The sequence below is a fragment of the Mus pahari genome, chromosome X, assembly GCF_900095145.1.
Source record: "Mus pahari chromosome X, PAHARI_EIJ_v1.1, whole genome shotgun sequence".
Taxonomy (NCBI): Eukaryota; Metazoa; Chordata; class Mammalia; order Rodentia; family Muridae; genus Mus; species Mus pahari.
In genome coordinates, this window is record NC_034613.1 from 63,603,647 (window position 1) to 63,623,123 (window position 19,477).

General features: G+C 38.9%; 1 protein-coding gene and 1 non-coding gene across 2 annotated transcripts in view; both read right to left on the reverse strand.

Moving 5' to 3' along the window:
• Positions 1-765: 765 nt before the first annotated feature.
• Positions 766-872, reverse strand: LOC115063277. Its single transcript, XR_003843142.1, has one exon. It is a non-coding gene; the product is annotated as a U6 spliceosomal RNA (small nuclear RNA).
• Positions 873-3,184: 2,312 nt separating this feature from the next.
• Positions 3,185-19,477, reverse strand: part of Gab3 (GRB2 associated binding protein 3) — a gene marked incomplete at its 3' end in the record, with an annotated part of 61,151 nt that continues 44,858 nt past the window's right edge. The window contains exons 3-8 of the mRNA XM_021188509.1: positions 18,584-18,800; positions 17,375-17,853; positions 10,697-10,752; positions 8,053-8,260; positions 5,072-5,153; positions 3,185-3,326 (exon numbers count right to left, since the gene is read on the reverse strand). Coding sequence (XP_021044168.1) covers positions 3,185-3,326; positions 5,072-5,153; positions 8,053-8,260; positions 10,697-10,752; positions 17,375-17,853; positions 18,584-18,800 — 1,184 coding nt within the window. The remainder of the gene's footprint in view (positions 3,327-5,071; positions 5,154-8,052; positions 8,261-10,696; positions 10,753-17,374; positions 17,854-18,583; positions 18,801-19,477) is intronic.

Genomic DNA, 19,477 nt, shown 5'->3' on the forward strand with positions numbered 1-19,477 from the left:
TGGCTTGTCCCTCCTGCAAGCCTGTGTGTCAGTACTCCTGGGAGACCAGTTCTCTCCAGGAGGAATTTGGGTATGGAGAGCTCTGGCACAGGATCAGCTCTGGGGTGCAGATGGAAATTGGTAGGATCCTTTCTCTAGCTGTTCCTTGGCCCCTGTGTTCTGATGGCTCTTGGTGCATCGTGGGCCAGGAATTTGAGCAGAAGTGGTGGTCTTACCTTTGCTCACAGGTGTTTTGGCACTCCTAGGAGACCAGCTCTCTTCTGACAGTATTTGTGTATGGAGTGCTGTGGCACAGCTTCAGCTCTGGGTGCTGTGGCACAGGATCAGCTCCTGGTACAGACCAGATGAAAACCAGAAGGATCCTGTCCCAGGCTGCTTCTCAGTTCCTGTGTCCTGAGGTCTCTGGGCAGGTCCCTCAGAGCAGAAGTGGTGGTCTTACCTGTGCTCACAGACATGTCCACACTCCTCCGAGACCAGCTCTCTCCCTATTTGTGTATGGAGCACTATGGAACAGGATCAGCTCCAGGCACTGTGGCACAGACCAGATGGAAACTGGAAGGATCCTTTCTCAGGTGTGCTTTCAAGCTGCTAGTGTGTGCTTTCTCTAGTTTCTTTTTGGAAGCACTCAGGGCTGTGAGTTTTCCTCTTAGGACTGCTTTCATTGTGTCCCATAAGTTTGGGTATGTTGTGCCTTCATTTTCATTGAATTCTAAAAAGTCCTTAATTTCTTTCTTTATTTCTTCCCTTACCAAGTTACCATTAAGTAGAAATATGGAACACATCACGAATTTGTGTGTCATCTGTGGGCAGGGGCCATGCTAATCTTCTCTGAATCATTCCAACTTTAGTATATGTGGTGCTGAAGTGAGCACCTGGCCTCACTTTTTTAAAAATTTAATTTTATTTATGTATATGAAATTTTTGTCTCTGTGTATATCTGGGCATTACTTGTATGCCTGATCCTAGCAGAGGACAAAAGGGGACATCAGATCCTCTAGAATTGGAGTTTCCAATGGCTGTGAGCTATATGGGTGATGGGAATCAAACCTGGCCAATGATCTTAACTGCTGACATGCCTCACTTTTATTTTTTATTTTTTTCACAGTTTTATTTTTTATTGTTTTAACATTTTTTATTAGATATTTTCTTCATTTACATTTCAAGTGCTATCCTGAAAGTCCCCTATACCCTCCCTCCACCCTGCTCCCCAACCCACCCACTTCCGCTTTCTGGCCCTATGCCTCACTTTTAATAATCAGATCAGAACTTCTCTTCAGCGGAAAAAACAAACACAAGATTACGGAAGAAAACAATATAAATGATGCAAGTTCTAACTATCATATTGGGGCATTGTGAAGCACAAAGTAAAGAATATAAATGAGTCATTTCAAAGAATATTATTACCTGGAGTTAAACACAGCTGAATTAGCTAAGACACTCCTTCACTTTTTTCACATAATATTTCACTCACATCTACCATCAACTAGTGTTGTCTATTCCTTAAGTGCTGTGTCATATGGTTCAGTAATCCACAATCTTTGACCATCTAGGTACAGTTAAGCAATCAATCAATATTTAACTCTATTGTGTTACTGTCTCAAATATCAGAAACAAACTGTTAGTGCCTGAAATAACTTTGCACTTGCTTCCTTAATGTTTAAGTTCACTTCCCTTTTCTGCTCTCCAGAGACAGAGCACAGCTGTTCAGAGTCTTTTATATGGATAGTCTCTTGTAAAAGTTTCCCATGGGCCATTACTAAGTGTAAGAAATATTGGGAAGAACACAGAAGATTTATAGAAGAATCACTTCCCACCTGCATATGGTTAAGTGCATTATAACATAACTTTTATCAAATAAGACAAATGAAACCTTCAGCTGTTACTTTCCTAGAGGTAATTCATTTCAGACTTTTATTTTCATATAATATTTTAATATATTCTTTGAAATTTTCATAATGTGTTTACTTGTATCCTCATGCACATGAGAATAAGATTATCTTCTCAAGAGCATATTGTCAGTGTCTTCAACATCATGCTGCTAAGAACTCTTTTAAATATCTAATGTTCATACAGAAGTTCTCTCCGGAACTCCCTGTTACTGTGTTGTGAATAGACATAGTTCTGGCTAAAGGGCTCCCTAATTGCACTAATATTAGCACTTTTGAACTGTGACTGTCTTATCAAAGCATAAATATGTTACATCTCTACCCACTCAATTCTGCAGAAAGACCCTAAAACACGAATGTTCAAAAAGTTCAGAGGTAAATATTTTTATAAAATAAAGCCTCCAATAAATGTATTTTCACAGCTTGGACTTTGGACATTTAGAGAATTAATTACAAATCACTGGAATCAAACAGAACATCACAGTTTTTGAACAAAGAATTGGCTACCGTTTCTATCTGCCATAACATAACCTTTAGTCCTGGGTTCTCCTGAAATATTGAGGAATTCAACTGGTATAAGGAGCTGAATACCATAAAAAAGAAAACCAACTTCAAGGTTGCTGAGGAGTGGCTTAGTAGATAAAGCACTTTGCACTCAAACATTAGGGTCTGAGTTCAGATCTCCAGAACCCATATAAAAGCTAGGCATGATTACATACATCTGTAATTCAGGTACTTGCTGGGGAGGAGAAGGTAGATGAATCCCTGAAAGTCTCTAGCCAGGCAACCTAGCCAATCATAAAATTTACTTAAAGAAAGAGACAGAGAGACAAGGTGAATTGAGGTAGTGGAACACTTCTGATGCCAACTCTTGGCCCTCATACACATGTGCATACACATGTGCACATGCACCAATATGTACACATACATACTTATAAAACACACATGCACACACAACATACATGCATATACTTAAAGTACACATTAAAAAAGAAAAGGAAAGGAGGAAATTAGTTTCAAATTGATTTTCTCCCAATCTAAACAAAACAAAACAAAACAAAACAAAAAAAACGGTGACCTGGTTTTATAATAAGCCATACTTTATGACTGCACACAGACTTTTGAGAAACGTGCATTCATCATAATGAACTCTCAAGATTATAAATTTGGAGAAAAAAAGAACACTCACACACAGACATACACACACACTAACACACACACAAAAAAACCCCCCACAAGATTACCATTTGAATGTAGTCTTCTTCTTCTTCTTCTTCTTCTTCTTCTTCTTCTTCTTCTTCTTCTTCTTCTTCTTCTTCTTCTTCTTCTTCTTCTTCTTCTTCTTCTTCTTCTTCTTCTTCTTCTTCTTCAGAAGGAGTGGAAAAAAGTCTTGCACAATTAATACCATTTCTTTGTGGAGAGAGAAAACTGGTTCGATTGCTAAGATAAAGAATACAGATGAAGTCAATGCAATGTCTTACAGCTGCTTTGAAACAGTCAAGAACAGACAGCCCTGTGGGGTTTGAGCCTGCTCCTTCCAAACACAACTTCCTTTTGGCTCAAGCAATTCTTGAAGACACTTCCCAGCAGCCCTGTCCCACTCTGGAGCAAATGCTTCCTAATTGCTGTTTCCTAAGCCCTCCATGCAACACAAATGCCTTTATTTAGCAAACAACAAATTAACAAAAATGCACCAAAGTCATAAAGGTAGCTGTCAGGATAAAAAAATTCTCCAAAGCAAAATGTAATCAAACAAACAATCAACAAAAACCCCTCCCCAATTCCTTGGGGGCTTTTTGTTTCAAAACAAGACAGGAGAAATAAGAAAGTATACTCAATCATCTGACAAGACAAGAAGAGACCATATATTAATCTGCCTTTTCCTCCTAAGGCAGAACAGGCTAAGTGTCTCTGCAGTTTGGCCTGGAAATAAAGCTCTCTGCAGAATTCTTTACAAAGTTAGCATGTCCACATGAGTAGGGTGGTGTATCCTTTTACTTTTATTTAATCCCAGAACTTGGTAAAAAGAGACAGGCAGATTTCTGTAAATTCAAGGCCTTCCTGAGCTCCAGGCCAATTGGTCCCAATCTCAAAAAAAGGTTCCCTGTCCTGTGGCATTTAATGTGTGCCAGAAAACTCCTGGGCTAGCCTTAGATTCAGAAAATCCAGCTTCTAGAAGGTAAGATGAGCAGGTACAGATGTGTTAATGTTTGTCTATCCAGTTTATAAACAATCCCACTTTCTCTGAAAACTCTTTTCTCAGATATGATTCATTAAGTTGAGCTTCTGGAACCCTAGTTAGTTGTGCTATCTGTGCATTCTGTGCTATGGGTGATGCCAATTTGATGGAATTCCATAATTTTTTCTCCCTTGAATATCTGCATTTGTATCAAAAATAGCTTATCTTTGTTGATGCTGGAATTGAAGCATGTAAACAAGCTTGAAGTATGTGATAATCTTTGTTGTCAACATGACTACATCTGGAATCAACTACAATGGAAGCAGCTGGGCACACCTATGAAACAATTTTTTACTGGATCATTGAGGTGGGAAGACCCACCCTAAATCTTGAAAACACCTTCTGACAACAGCTCACATAAAAAGATATAGGGGATGAAAGCTTTTGCTTTTTGTTTGCTTGGCTTCCCCTCATTGACAACAAGTTCATCTATTTTATTCCTGAGGCATTCCTTCACTGGAGTTAGAACCTACTTTCACGGGATTCCAATGTAGACTGAAAATCAACATCTTTCTGGAAATTCCCTGAGACTCCAGTACCAGACTGGGATTGTTGAGACATCCAGTATCATAGACTGACTACTGGATTCTTGGCCTTCCCACTGGGAGAGAGTCATTGTTGAACTAACTCCGACCACAGCCTGTAAGTCATTTTAACAAACACCTATCAATTATATTAGCTCTGTTTCTTTAAAGAACCCTGACTAATACAAAGCATGCAACAAAGAAAAGAGTTCTGCAAAGAACAGGTACACCAGGAAGAGAGAGAAGTTCCTAACACTGCTCTATTTCTGGAATTCAAAATCCAGAGAAATTCAGTTACACACCTTCCTTCTTGGTGTAGAAACCACTTGTGGCTCTTGATAACAAGATCAAATCCTTCTTTGGCTCTCTTAAACAATATGAAATGCACTTCAACCACAAGAGACCTAAGGTCTGAGGCTTACCAAGGCACGGTGTAAGTCCTGGTTAGAGATGTGTGTTCCTGGATGGTGGAAAGGTTTCTTGGGTCCAAGGGAGGTGGCTGCGCTAAAAAAATCAGTGCACAGTATTCAGTATGGATAGCACTCAGGATCTTTGAGCAGAGAATCTAAAGATTGTAAAAGCTTCCACAATCCACTTCCTTTACATGTCAAACTCAAATGTACTAACAAGAATTACTGGTGATGAGTGAGAATTTTAACATTCTACTCTTGCCTGATTCCCTGGGGATATGAACAACTATTAAACAAGCAGCCTTATATCACACTAGAAGTAAAAAACAATGAAACCATACATTTAGTTGATATAGTTATTGGAGTATCAGTCTATCAGTAATGAAGTTGTTGGGGCCTCCCAGCTCTCGGTTGCCACTGGACTACCTGTAGTTATAATATTCAGATCTGCCAAGCTTTAATAATCACTGTCCTTCTAAACCCAGCTCCCTGCAGGTGCTGAAATTCACNAGCAGCAACCTTCAGATCCACCAGAGCTGCAGCTCTACTGTCTCCACCGCCTGCTGAGAGGACCCGCCTACCTAAAGACACTCACCTGTGCCTTGATCTTTTGACCCGCCTAGCCTACCCACGGACATTCATTGGAGCCTTCAAAGACTGGGGCTGGGGACTGGGGTTTTCTCCCACACTATATAAGCTGAGCCCTTTCAGTAAAATTCGAGCCTCGAACAGAAAATCTTGTCCTGGCTCCATTTTCCTCTCACACATACCATTTTAGCCAGCCTGCCTCTCAGGATGAACCCAGACCGGATTAAAGTGAGTTTTGTCAGAAACTCACAGAAGCAAATGTTGGAAACAAAATATTAACCAAATATTCAGAAATTTGTAGCCTTGGAAAGATCAATGTATTCCAGACACTCTACATGTTAGAGTCAGAGATGATCACCAGGTTCTAGTCTCCATGTCTCTACCTACTGGTCCTCCCACCTAAAATATTCCCCCTCATGTTGTTGCCCAGTTACTTATATTCATATCTCAGTTCAATGTCTTCTGCTTTAGGTGGCCTCTGACCTCCAGACTGTGTCAGATCCCTCATCACAGGCCTTATGCTTTTGTTTGCTTACCATCCATGTACTCCTCCCAGGGTTTATGATGAAACAATATCTGTGATTATTTGACCAAAGTCTAGACTACGATCCCAAATGTCAGGGTTTTCATTTGGCTTGCTCAAGACCACAGTCTCTGTACTTAGTACTTTCCTCAGTGGCCTATTTGCCTATTTTGATATCTATTTTCTCCACTAAAGTACATAAGCAAAAAGATACTGACAGAGACCTTCCTGCTGCCCAGTTGTTTTCCCAGGTATCACAGGCCTAGGCAACTGTCTGGGCTGGGGAGAGGGAAATACATGAATGAAGTCCCTAGTGAGAAAGGCTCTCCTAGTAGTGTGACACTCATCATCTGTCTTCAGGGTTAACCACCCTGTTCTTTCCTAGATGAACTCCAAAATTCATCCCACAGCTCACCTCTTCTTACTGCCCACCCTTTCACTTAACCTATCAAGTCTTCATCCTTAAGTCCATCCTTTGTTTAAAATAGTCTGATGTTGTTTCTGACTACAATAGCTAGTTATTTCCTCTGTATCCCACAATACAGAGTCTGTTATATTTAATACTAACTTCGCAATGTTTCTTGTTTCTTCTAGGTGATTTTGATATATGATCCTCCTCAGACCAAAGACTTTCCTCCATTTTCATTCCTGCATACTATCCAGTGCCTAACATATAACTGCATGCATGGCTAACACTCTACACATGTGGTTGACTTACAACCAAAAAGGTGTAGCTGGTATTGACTAGACCTGAATAAGGTCTCAGTTAGCAGCTTTGGGCATGGCCACCAGAATGGGGCAATTTTTCTAAGAGCAATGAGGGGCATAAGCAGACCATATGGTATGTCAGGGATCACAGCCATTGCACCATTTCCTTGTAATTGTGTAGCTTATTGGACAAGTGAATGAAGTTAAGTAAGAATGAAGTTAATAATTCACTTTGAGGGACAGATGGCTCAATGGTTTAGAGTACTTGCTGCTCTTCCAGAGGATCTGGTTCTGTTCCTAGAACCTACATGGCAGTTCAGTCATCTGTATCTCCAGTTCCAGGGGATTTGATGAACCCTTTTGGCCTCCATGGACACTGAATGAATGTGGTACACAGACATAAATGCAGGAAATATATCCACATACATAAAGGAATCTCAAATAAATTTAAAAGGATTCACTTTGATCTATCTTTTCCCTTTCTCCTTTTCTACCAGAAGGGCTGCTTGGGAGTAGTAACATGGGGTCGAAAAGATGCCCTGTATGTACAAGAGTCATATGGTTCACAGTTGAAGTCCCCACCACCACCACCACTCTGCCTCTGCTGAGTGGTTAAAAAAAATTATAAATTGTACTTGAGTATGAAGGACATTAAGGAATTGTTAAAGACCATTGTTGGCTGCCTTCCAGAAAGCCAGTACTATACATTCTAGTGTTATTTAAATGGGATATCTGGTAACTTTCTTTATGATTCTCATCACTTACTCCTGGGACTTCATTATAGAAGTAGGCAAAAATAAGTCCTCTGTAGAATGCATTTGCAGAGCCACAATACCTTTATGTCTTCTGACTCTTTTAACTATCTTGGAATAAAAAAAAAATACCCCAAGGCTGGAGAGATGACTCAATGGTTAAGAGCACTGACTGCTCTTCCAGAGGTCCTGAGTTCAATCCCCAGCAACCACATGGTGGCTCACAGCCATCTGTAATGGGTTCTGATGCCCTCTTCTGGTGTGTCTGAAGACAGAGACAGTGTACTCATATACATAAAATAAACACATCTTTAAAGCAAAATCCCAGTCTCTTAATACTTCCCCCTCTACTTCTTTCTAATCATTATAAGGAAGTAGCTTGCCCCTCTACCCAACATAGCAGTCTTAGTCAAATGTCTTACATTTTCTCTGGGGCTTAAGATTTCTGTGCACTGGGGGTGGCTCCAAGTCTGCAGGTAACTCAGGCAGCATGCTTGAGCTCATTGGAATGTAGTCATCCTGGCTGTAATGGGGTCTAAGTTCAGAAGCGGTGTCTTTGGGGCTCATGGGCACATAGCTGTCTTCAGCATTGGGTGAAGCTGTGGGATATATCGGTGAAAACTTACATGGCTGCAAGACAGAACAAGTATAGGTTGGGAACTATAGACCATAAATGCAAACTGATACTAGTAGGTAATACAGCTGTAATATAGTTTCAGTTCTAAATTATCCCAAAGGAACTCTGAATTTCTTTGGGAAAACTGGACACACATCTAGTTAAAGTTCTGCCTCTGAATTCATATGAGGATAGGTAATATCTCTCTGAGATACAATACTAAAACACGAAAGGTTTTTAATTAATGAATTTCTTTGTGGTAGTTAATTCTGATTATCAACTTCACTGGAAACATATCTTTGAGAGCATTTCTAGAGAGGATTAACTGAGAAGGAATGTCCCACTCTGAATGTAGGTGGTACCAAACTCCTGGTTGGAATCTTGAACTGAAAAAAAAGGAGAAAAAGAGAAATCCAGGTGAGTGCCAGCTGCAACCCACATTACCATGAAATCTGCCATGCCCTCTCTTTTTAAACTATTAGGTAAAATAAACTCGTTCCTTTGCGGCTTCTGTCAGATATTTTGTCACAGCAATGAGAAAGTATATGCTTCAAGTATAATATGGTGCTTTAACAGCTACCCCAAGTAAGCAAAAGTCTAATTCATTGGCTTTGAAATGTCCTTATGAAATATCAAATCCAATAGTTCCCAAATCAATTCAAATCTTTTTTTTTCAACTGTGTTCATAGAAGCTTTATTCATAATAGCCACAAACTGAGAACAACCCATATCTTTCAACCGAAGAATACATAAAGAAAATATGGCTCATTTACAAAATGGAATAGTACTCAGCTATTAAAAACAATGACATCATGAAATTTGCTGGCAAATAGATAGAACTAGAAAAGATCATCCTGCATGATGTAACCCAGACCCAGAAAGACAAACATGGTATGTGCTCACTTGCAAGTGGATTTTAGCCATAAAGTACAGGATAACTGCTATAAATCACAGATCCAAAGAAGCTAAATAGCATGGAGGGCCCAAGGGGGAGACGCTTAAATCTCATTAAGAAGGGGAAATAGAAAAATCTTTTTTTTTTTTTTGCTTAACATTTTTGCTATGGTGATTTAAGTAAAATATTAATTTTATTAAAAATTATATACAAGTTAATATCTTAAAAAGGCTTAATCATAATAAAATGACAAATATCTAACAAAGTGGGGAGTTTTTTAGTCTAGGGATTAAATCCAGAACCTCAACATGCTAAGCAAGTGCTCTGCCACTGAGACACATCCCCAACTGCTTTTTAAAAGCTGTATTTGAGAGACCTTATCTACACTGGTCTTCCTGTCTCACCATTCTGATTAGCTAGAATAACAAGCATGTACACCCACTGCAAGAATCTCATTTACACATCTATCTTAATTGGGGATCTTGCCTAGGCTACTTTAAGACGGAGAGTAGTCTGGGCTAAACTTCAATTTGAGATTCTTCTTTCTGAGCCTTCAGATTAGAGATATATGTTACCAGACTGGAAAGATGGCTCAGTGGTTAAGAGCACTGACTGCTCTTCCAGAGGTCCTGAGTTCAATCCCAGCAACCACATGGTGGCTCACAACCATCTCTAATGGAATCCAATGCCCTCTTCTGGTGTGTCTGAAGACAGTTACAGTTTGCTCATATACATAAAATAAACAAATCTTTAAAAAGAGAGAGAAAGAGAGAGAGATGTTAACCACACCCAGCTTAGAAACTTACTGAAATATTCTGCATGACCTAGCATTCCCACAAGTCTGGGTTCTCTCCTCAGCACCACATTAAAGCAAGCACGGTAGAGTACACAACACAATCCCAGGATTTGGGGGAAGGAAGAGTCAGGAAGAGCTTTAAGGTCATCTTTTACTACACAGGGAGTTCAAAACTAGTCTGGGCTATGTAAGAACTTGTCAAAAAAATAAACAAAGCAAAACAACAACAACAAAACCCAACAGGTGGATCCTTGAGAATCCTGAGAAATGACCTCTTGAGAAATAACCAAGGTTGTTTTCAGGCTTTACATACATGAGTACATACTCCTAAGATAGACAGATAGATAGACAGACAGATGATAGACACAGATGTAGATAGATAGACAGACAGATGATAGATAGATAGATGATAAAGATAGACAGACAGATGATAGATGGATAGACAGACAGATGAGAGATAGACAGACAGACATGATAGACAGACAAACAGATGGTAAATAGACAGGCAGATAGGCAGGCGGGCATATAAATATTGGCATTAAAATTCACAATTTACACCGCTGGGTTGTGAATTCTCTATGAAGGTGAAACTTGTCACTCCAGCTATTTTTCCCTTTGAAATATTATTGGTTTACTGGAAGAGTTCTCCGAGAATTAGAGCACTGAGTTTTAGAAGACTTAAAGGAAACATCACATATAGGTCAGGTTATTTCTAGCCAAATTGAAATTTAAAGTAATGAATGCAAGAGCCAAACATACCAGATTTAAACTGAGCCGCTTATCTCGGTGTCTTAAGGATTGGCTTTGTACATCACCTGAAAGATAGAGGCTTGAGTAGTGAGTATATCCACAATATCCACTGAAACTAAAGTCCAAAAGCTCCTATCCTCCCAAGGCCTGTGCCTATAGCTCCAGAGAAACAGGGAAGAATTATGCATAATTTACATATGAAAAGCTTGCTATTAAATGTACCTGGAAGTCAGAACTCATTCCCCAAGAGATGGAAAAAATCAGTTCAGATTCTAAAGAAATTAAAGTTGTCTGATGGTTTTGATTCTCTTCATAAAGGATAAGGAGATACAGCAAGTAATTAACAAGTGTTTGCTAAATTCATTAAAAGAATCTTTTGAGCTTGGAGATTGTGGAGATAGACCTGTGGGTCTCAGGAGAAAGTGTTTGAAATAGCCATTGAAGTGATTAAAAAAACAAGTTTAGCATCACTGTGGGCAGCATTATGGGCCCACTTGAGTTCTGCTACCATGAGGCAATGACTGATCTTTCTGCAACAATAATCAAAGACTCAGGTATAGGTATGAGAAGACAGAGTATTTGAACTAATCTAGAATTGGGAAATTGTTATATCGATGTGAAAATGAGACAAAATATAGAATAGTTGTTAAACTGAAAGAAGAAATGTCCATAAGACATATTGAATACTTAACTCAGTCAATAAGGCTAAAATTACTCTAATACAAAGCCATAGGTATTTTAAGGAAGCTATAGACCAATATATTTAATAAATATAAATGCAAATGTTCTAAAAATATTAATAAGTTTGATTTGATGATGCTTTAAAGTAATTAGATAATATGATCAAGTATAGTTATGGAAGTCTTGGTTCAACATTTGAAAATCAATCAATGTACTCCACATTAAGTCCTAAGAATATTGTTGGGCTTTGATCTCTTTATAAGTGATGACAACTAGTGGGCAGCAGAATAACACTGGTGATGTGAGGAACCAGCATCACCATGTTAGAATCCTAGGAAAGAGTTTAAACAATGGGTATTCAGCAGAGAAGTTCATGTCTCTCTCCCAAAAGCCTATTTAACTCTTGTGTAAAATTGGGTTGTGTGCATTTTCATATGACACTTTTTGCAAAATAAACTTTTTATAATACTCAAAAATGGCTAACAAAATTACATGATCATATCTACAGATGCAGGAAAAACATTTAACAAAATCCAATACCCATTCATGATTTAAGTGGGGGGGGGGCTGCTGGAAATGTAGTGAAGTGGTTAAGAGCATATTTTGCTCTTGTAAGGCACCTGAATTCAGTCCCCAATACCCACATCACATACTCACAAGTCCGTGTAACTCCAGTTCCAAAGAGATCCAATACCTCTGACCTCTACAGGCACCAGCACTCACGTGCACATAACCAAACACTCAATCTGTCTCTGTCTCTGTCTCTCTGTATCTCTGTCTGTCTCTGTCTCTTTGTCTCTCTGTTTCTCTGTCTCCGTCTCTGTCTGTCTCTGTCTCTCTAAAAATAAACTCTCAGTAAACTAAGAATAAAGAGAAACATCCTCAATTTGATAAAGAGGAACTTCCTCAACTTGATAAAGAAAGCTACAGGGCAGGCAATGTAGCTAGATCAAGTCCATGAGTTTAGTCTCCAGTACTAAGGAAGGAAGATAGTGGGCAGGGAGGAGGAGGGAGGGAGAGAAGGAATGGAAAAATCTACAAAGAAATCTATGGCTAACACCATACTTAATGGTAAGAAATTCAAAACATCTCTCCTAAAAAAAATCACAAAAAATTCAAGGTTGCACTATTTTTAACATTCTGCTATAAGTAATAATAAATACAATATGACAAGAAATGGAAGAATATACAGACTGGGAAGAAGGAAATTAAACTTGTCTTTGTCGCTAGGCATGGTGGTGCATGTCTGTAATTTCAGCAGACAGGAGGCTTAGGCAGGAGAGCCAAGTCTAATATAGGGTACATAGTAAGTTTGAGGTTAGTCTGGGAAACTTAAGAATTTATCTCAAAAACAAAAATCCACAGATGACATTATTACAAAGAAATATTTTAAAAAGTTAACAAATTTTTCCTGGAATAATGGGTTATCTTTGCATGGTTTTAAGAAATAAAGTTAATACAAGCCCATCTGTTTCCTATACAGTAGCAATGAACAAGTGGAATTTGAAGTAAAAAATGCAATTTAATTTATACTAGTACCCCCTTAAATGAAATACATTACTTAGGTATAGACCTAACAATATATGTACAAAATTGAACATTTCTGGTGAAATAAATCAACTAACTAAATAAATGGAGGGGGTATAGAAATAAATGGTCAGTTGGTAAAGTGCTTATTTTACAGTCATTAGAATTTGAATTTGGATGTTCAGCATCCACATAAAAGCTGTTAGAACAACCCACATTTGTAACTCCAGTGATGGAAATATAGACAGGAGAATCCCTGGAACTCACTGGCCAGATAGTCTAGCTTACTGATGAACTTCAGATTCAGTGAGAGACCCTGTTTTAAAAATAAGGTAGAAAACAGAAGAAGAAAACATTCAAAACTGACTTTTTTTTTTTCTTATAAAGGACAACATTTAATTGGGGCTGGCTTACAGGTTCAGAGGATCAGTCCATTATCATTAAGGTGGGAACATGGCAGCATACAGGCAGGCATGGTACAGGAGAAGCTGAGAGTTCTGCATCTTCATCTCAATGCTATTAGCAGAATACTCACTTCCAGGCAGCTAGGACAAGGGTCTTAAGCCGATGCCCACAGTGACACACCTACTCCAACAAGGTCAGACCTCCTAATAATGGCACTCCCCAGGCCAAGCATATACAAACCATCACACCTAGTAACTACTGATGTTGGACATTGTTACTGTTATTGTATATATGGTATAGATATGTGTGTGTTCAAGTGTGTGAGTGTGGGCACATATGGCACACTGTGCATGTGGAAGTCAGAGGACACCTCAGGCTCTGGTCCTGTCCTTCACCTTTTTTTGAGATGGGTCTCCTTTGCTTACATCCACCTGGTATCTTGCTGACAGACCACTGGGATTATAGACACATGTTATTAAGCTTGGCTTTACATAGTTTCTGGGGAATCAAACTGAGATCCTCACTGCTCCACTGAACTATCTCCCCAGCCCATTTCAAGGTCAGTTAATGTAGGCTTTTTTTTTTCTTTTTCTTTTTTTTTTTTTTTTTTGCTATCCTTAAGGATATAAAGTAGTTCATTTTTAAAAAATATTTTTACTAGATATTTTCTTTATTTACATTTCAAATGTTATCTCCTTTCCTAGTTTCCTCCCTGAAAATCCTCTGTCCCCTCCATCCTCCGCCTGCTCACCAACCCACCCACTCCCACCTCCTGGCCCTGGCATTCCCCTATACTGGGGCATAGAACCTTCACAGGACCAAGGGCCTCTCCTCCCATTGATGGCCACCTAGGCCATCCTCTGCTACATAGGTAGCTAAAGTCACAAGTTCTACCATGTGTTTTCTTTGATTGGTGGTATCGTTCCAAGGAGCTCTGGGAGCACTGGTTAGTTCATATTGATGTTCCTCCTGTGAGGCTTCCTGAACAGAATAGCAATGACTTGTGCTGTAAGATCAAGAATTGAAAAATGGGGCCTCATAAAATTGCAAAGCTTCTGTAAGGCAAAAGATACTGTCAATAAGACAAAAAGGCCATCAACAGATTGGAAAAGGATCTTTACCAATCCTAAATCAGGTAGGGGACTAATATCCAATAAATATAAAGAACTCAAGAACATGGACTCCAGAAAATCAAATAACTATTAAAAAATGGGGTACAGAGCATGGGGTACAAAGAATTCTCAACTGAGGAATAATGAATGGCTGAGAAGCACCTGAAAAATTGTTCAACATCCTTAATTACCAGGGAAATGCAAATCAAAACAACCCTGAGATACCACCTCACGCCAGTCAGAATGGATAAGATCAAAAATTCAGGTGACAGCAGATGCTAGTGAGGATGTAGAGAAAGAGGGACACTCCTCCATTGTTGGTGGGATTGCAAGCTGGTACAACCATTCTGGAATCAGTATGGCGGTTACTCAGAAAATTAGACAGTACTACCGGAAGATCCAGCAATACCTCTCCTGGGCATATATCCAGAAGATGTTCCAACTTGTAATAAAAACACATGCTCCACTATGTTCATAGCAGTCTTATTTATAATAGCCAGAAGCTGGAAATAACCCAGATGTCCCTCAACAGAGGAATGGATACAGAAAATGTGTTACATTTACACAATGGAGTACTACTCAACAATTAAGAACAATGAATTCATAAAATTCTTAGGCAAATGGATGTATCTGAAGGATATCATCCTGAGTGAGNTAACCCAATCACAAAAGAACACATATGATATATACTCATTGATAAGCAGATACTAGCCCAGAAACTTAGAATATGCAAGATACAATTTATAAAACACATGAAACTTAAGACGAAGGAAGAACAAAGTGTGGATACTTTGCTCCTTCTTAGAATAGGGAACTAAACACCAATGGAAGGAGTTACAGAGACAAATTTTGGAGCTGAGAAGGAAGGAAAGACCATCTAGAGACTTCCCCACCCAGGGATCCATCCCATATAAAACCATCAAACCCAGACACTATTGCATATTCCAGAAAGATTTTGCTGACAGGATCCTGACAAAGCTCTCTCTTGTGAGGCTATGCCAATACCTGGCAAATAAAGAAGTGGATGCTCACAGTCATCTATTGGATGGAACACAGGGCCCCCAGTGAAGGAGCTGGAGAAAGTACCCAAGGAGCTAAAGGGGTCTGCAACCCTACAGGAGGATCAACAATATGAACTAACCAGTACCCCCCCCCCAGAGCTGTGTTTCTAGTTGCATACGTAGGATATTATCAATGGGAGGAGAGGCCCTTGGTATAGTGAAGATCATATGCCCCAGTACAGGGGAATGCCAGGGCCAGGATCCGGGAGTGTATGGGTTGGGGAGCAGGGCAGGGGGTGGGTATAGGGGGCTTTGGGGATAGCATTTGAAATGTAAATGAAGAAAATATCTAATAAAAATGCCCTAATTTAAAATAAATAAATACATTACAAAAGACGTTGGTATGATAAAGTGATGGTCTTTTTTCTTATATAAATAAAATGCAAATCAAAGATGTAACAAGTTGTGATTCATTGCAAGTAGTCAAGTCTAACTAATGCCTAAGGGCAACCATTTGTATCTGATATATCAGAATTACTTTATAGTTTCAAAGCCATTTGCACACACTTCTTGTATATAAAGAATGTAATTACAGGATACAGTGGTAATGCTTTAGAAAATGAACCTCATTTTAAAAATTAACAGCTATGGTATCTTTTAATGATCATCTTTTCTGTTTATTGTAAAACTGTTAAAAATAAAAGGTTAATAAGAAAAAAATACAGAAAGTTGGTGTGTGTGTGTGTATAAATAGTTTCTATATAAAGTTTATGTAGATAAAAAAATGCAGAAGACCTCAGAAAATACAGAGATCTCAAATGCTCATGGATTTGTAGGATTAATATAGTAAAAATGGCCATCCTACCAAAAGCAATCTACAGATTCAATGAAATCCCCATCAAAATTCCAACACAATTCTTCAAAGACATGGAAAGAGCAATTTTAAATTAATATGGAAAAACAAAGAACCCAGGATAGAGAAAACAACATGTGCCATGGTTAGTTACATCATTATGGACTTTGTTTCCAGAGTGACATATTTCCTTACTCAGAGAGATTTGAAAACCAATTTGCCTTCTTTACACTTTGACTAAACTCCTTTGATATATGGTCTTAATAAATAATAGTGTATTGAAAGTAAGTAAGTGTATTTAGGAGGGAGGGAGAGAGAATAAGGGGGATTGTGTCTGTCTGAGACCCATAGGGTGGCATAAAAGAATATAATATGATGCTTAGACTGATGAGGTCATGGCAAAATATATGAACGCACAAAGAATTAATAAATGGTTTACTAAAAAGTCAGTGAGGATACTTGTCAAGCAGACTTTGAAGGCCTCAGAGAACTGGAGTGGAAGAGTGGTAGACAATGGCACTATATGAAAAACTGCAAGTCAGTCACATTGGAGAGTATGTCAGTAGACAAAATTAATGAGGCTAGGTAAGAATTATATATAGCCAATCAGGATCTAAAAAGAATGTATGACTTGAGATGCCAAATGAAACTAACAAAATTGATAAGAAATAGAATGAGCTATAATCTCCAGGATCATTATGCAGGTGAAAGGCAGAGAAGAAAATGGGATCAAGTTGAAGCAAAACCATATGACCTTCTACATACATGCTAAAGTATGTCCTCAGGTGACATCAAACAAAAATCAGCAGCTAAGTCTCTGATGAGCAGATTACAACCTGGGCAAGGTCTAACAATAGACAGGGTCTCCAGGCCTTTACAGTTTTTGTAGCAATCTATGAATCTTTCTTGGTGGCTAGGCTCAAAAGGAAAATGCAGGTACCTAGGAACAGGAGAATTTTGTGTGCTCTCACCATACAATCAGCCTCTTTAGGAGACTGGACTGGTTTCAACAAAGAATGTTAGTATATGGACACAAGGTGTGATAAGGAGTTGTAAAGGATACTTTTGCCCATAATTCTTTGCCTGAGTATTAGCACCCAACACTTACCTTTCCAGGACGCCACATGATCTAACCCAGAGAGAGAGATTCTTCTTGGTATCATATTATACCCTGGCTTCTTGTTACTGCTGTGTCCAGTCAACAAGGGCTGATCTTGGCGCCGTTCAGAGAGATAACTTGGCTTAGGGGGACGAGGAGGTGGAGTGTTAGACATAATGTTTAGTTCTTTTACCCCACTGGGTAAGGAAACTTGCTTTTCTTCTACATGAACTGTGGGGTTTAAGGAAGATTCCAACAATGGTGAAGAAGACATGAGGTTCATGGATGGGCCATTGATTTCTCTATTCCAGATTAAAGAAGTCTGGGGCCTTATGGAAGGAAAATCCTGAGATACTTTCCCATGGTGCAAGGGATGGACCAAATTATTAGAGATAAATGGCTGTAGACCATCAAGAAAAACATCATCAAATGAAGTCTGTGCCAATGAGCGGTTTGAATTTGACCAGCTATCACATCTGGTGGGAAGACTGAAGGAAAAAAAAACAAATAAATTTGATTGATATGTATACATTCACACACAAAATTCACATGTACCTATTATAAGTTGTCATATGCCACCTTTTGTTCTACTTGTAGAGACTTATTCTTTCTATAACCCACAGTTATATCAACTCCTTAGTGCAGAAAAAAGTCTGCTGGATCTTTTTCATCCTATATAGGCACAAGATGAGTATGAAAATGCAAGGTTAGAAATGAAAGCCATGGGCTGGAGAGATGGCTCAGTGGTTAAGAGCACTGACTGCTCTGCTCTTCCAGGTGTCCTGAGTTCAATTCCCAGCAACCACATGGTGGCTCACAACCATCTGTAATGGGATCTCATGCCCTCTTCTGGTGTGTCTGAAGAGAGCAAAAGTGTACTCACATACATAAAATAAATATATCTTAAAACAAACAAACAAACAAAAAGACTGTTTTAAAAAAAGAAATGAAAGCCACAATGTTGAAACCCATAACTCACTTTATTTAGCATACTGCTTCATCTTTAATAGTGATATTGATAATCATCTGCCCTTGTCCTTGGCAATAGTAAGAAAGAGATAAGACTAGACCTATCTACTAGAAATTACTTTTGCTAAACAGATGTATTTGGCTATGTGCTATGAGCACATCTCAAAGACTTTGCAAAAGGGAATGTTGGCTCTGTGAACAGAGTAGAACATGCTGGAAGGCCCAGTTGAGTCTCAAAAGTAAGCATACCTGGCATGGTGTAGTCTTCCAGTCTCACAGTTGGACAGGATGAGATAATCAGGAAGGAATAGAAACTCTGACTCACTTCTGGTTTCCTCGGTGACTACACTATTAGTGTTTATGTCATCTTTTAGCAAGGCAGAGTTGGTAACGTGGACAGTATGAAGTGAACTGACAGGAGATGGCTGGAAGGAGGAGGGCACGTGAGAGAGACTCTCCATGGAATCTGCTGGAAAAATCATTTCCCAAGTTAGTGTTTAATGAATGGCTATAACATTCAAAGTTTTTCAAATAGCATCCAAAAACCAAATAGAAGATGCGAATTACAGCTGGTGTTTGTATGGGTGGAGGCAACCATTTCCTTAATCTACAAACCATGTCTGAGAAAGAGACCAATGTTCCAAGGGTGAAGTGTTAAATCAATTAAAAGTCAACACACACACACACACACACACACACACACACACACAAAACAACAACAACAACAACAACAACCCCCCCAGGCATTCTTGGCTGAAAAACTACAGTTCAGTAGCTTAACAATTCTCAGCAGCAGCCTTGTATTGTTTATTTACTCAACAAACATACATATATGTGTGCATATTATTTATGCATAACAAGTCTATATATACTTACATATACATTCATGCATATAAATATTATGATTTGGATATGATGTACCCCCTCTGCAAAGTTCATATGGTGAAGGCTTTGACACTGACTAATGAATTGAATCATTGTGTGGATCATGTAGACTCTCACTAAGAATGGATTAATCTACTAAGGAATTGATAATTTGGTGGCATTATTTGGAGGTGGCAGAAATTTTTGAAGTCATGATTTCTGGGTGGTGGTGGCAGCAACACATACCTTTAATCCCAGCACTTGGGAGGCAGAAGCAGG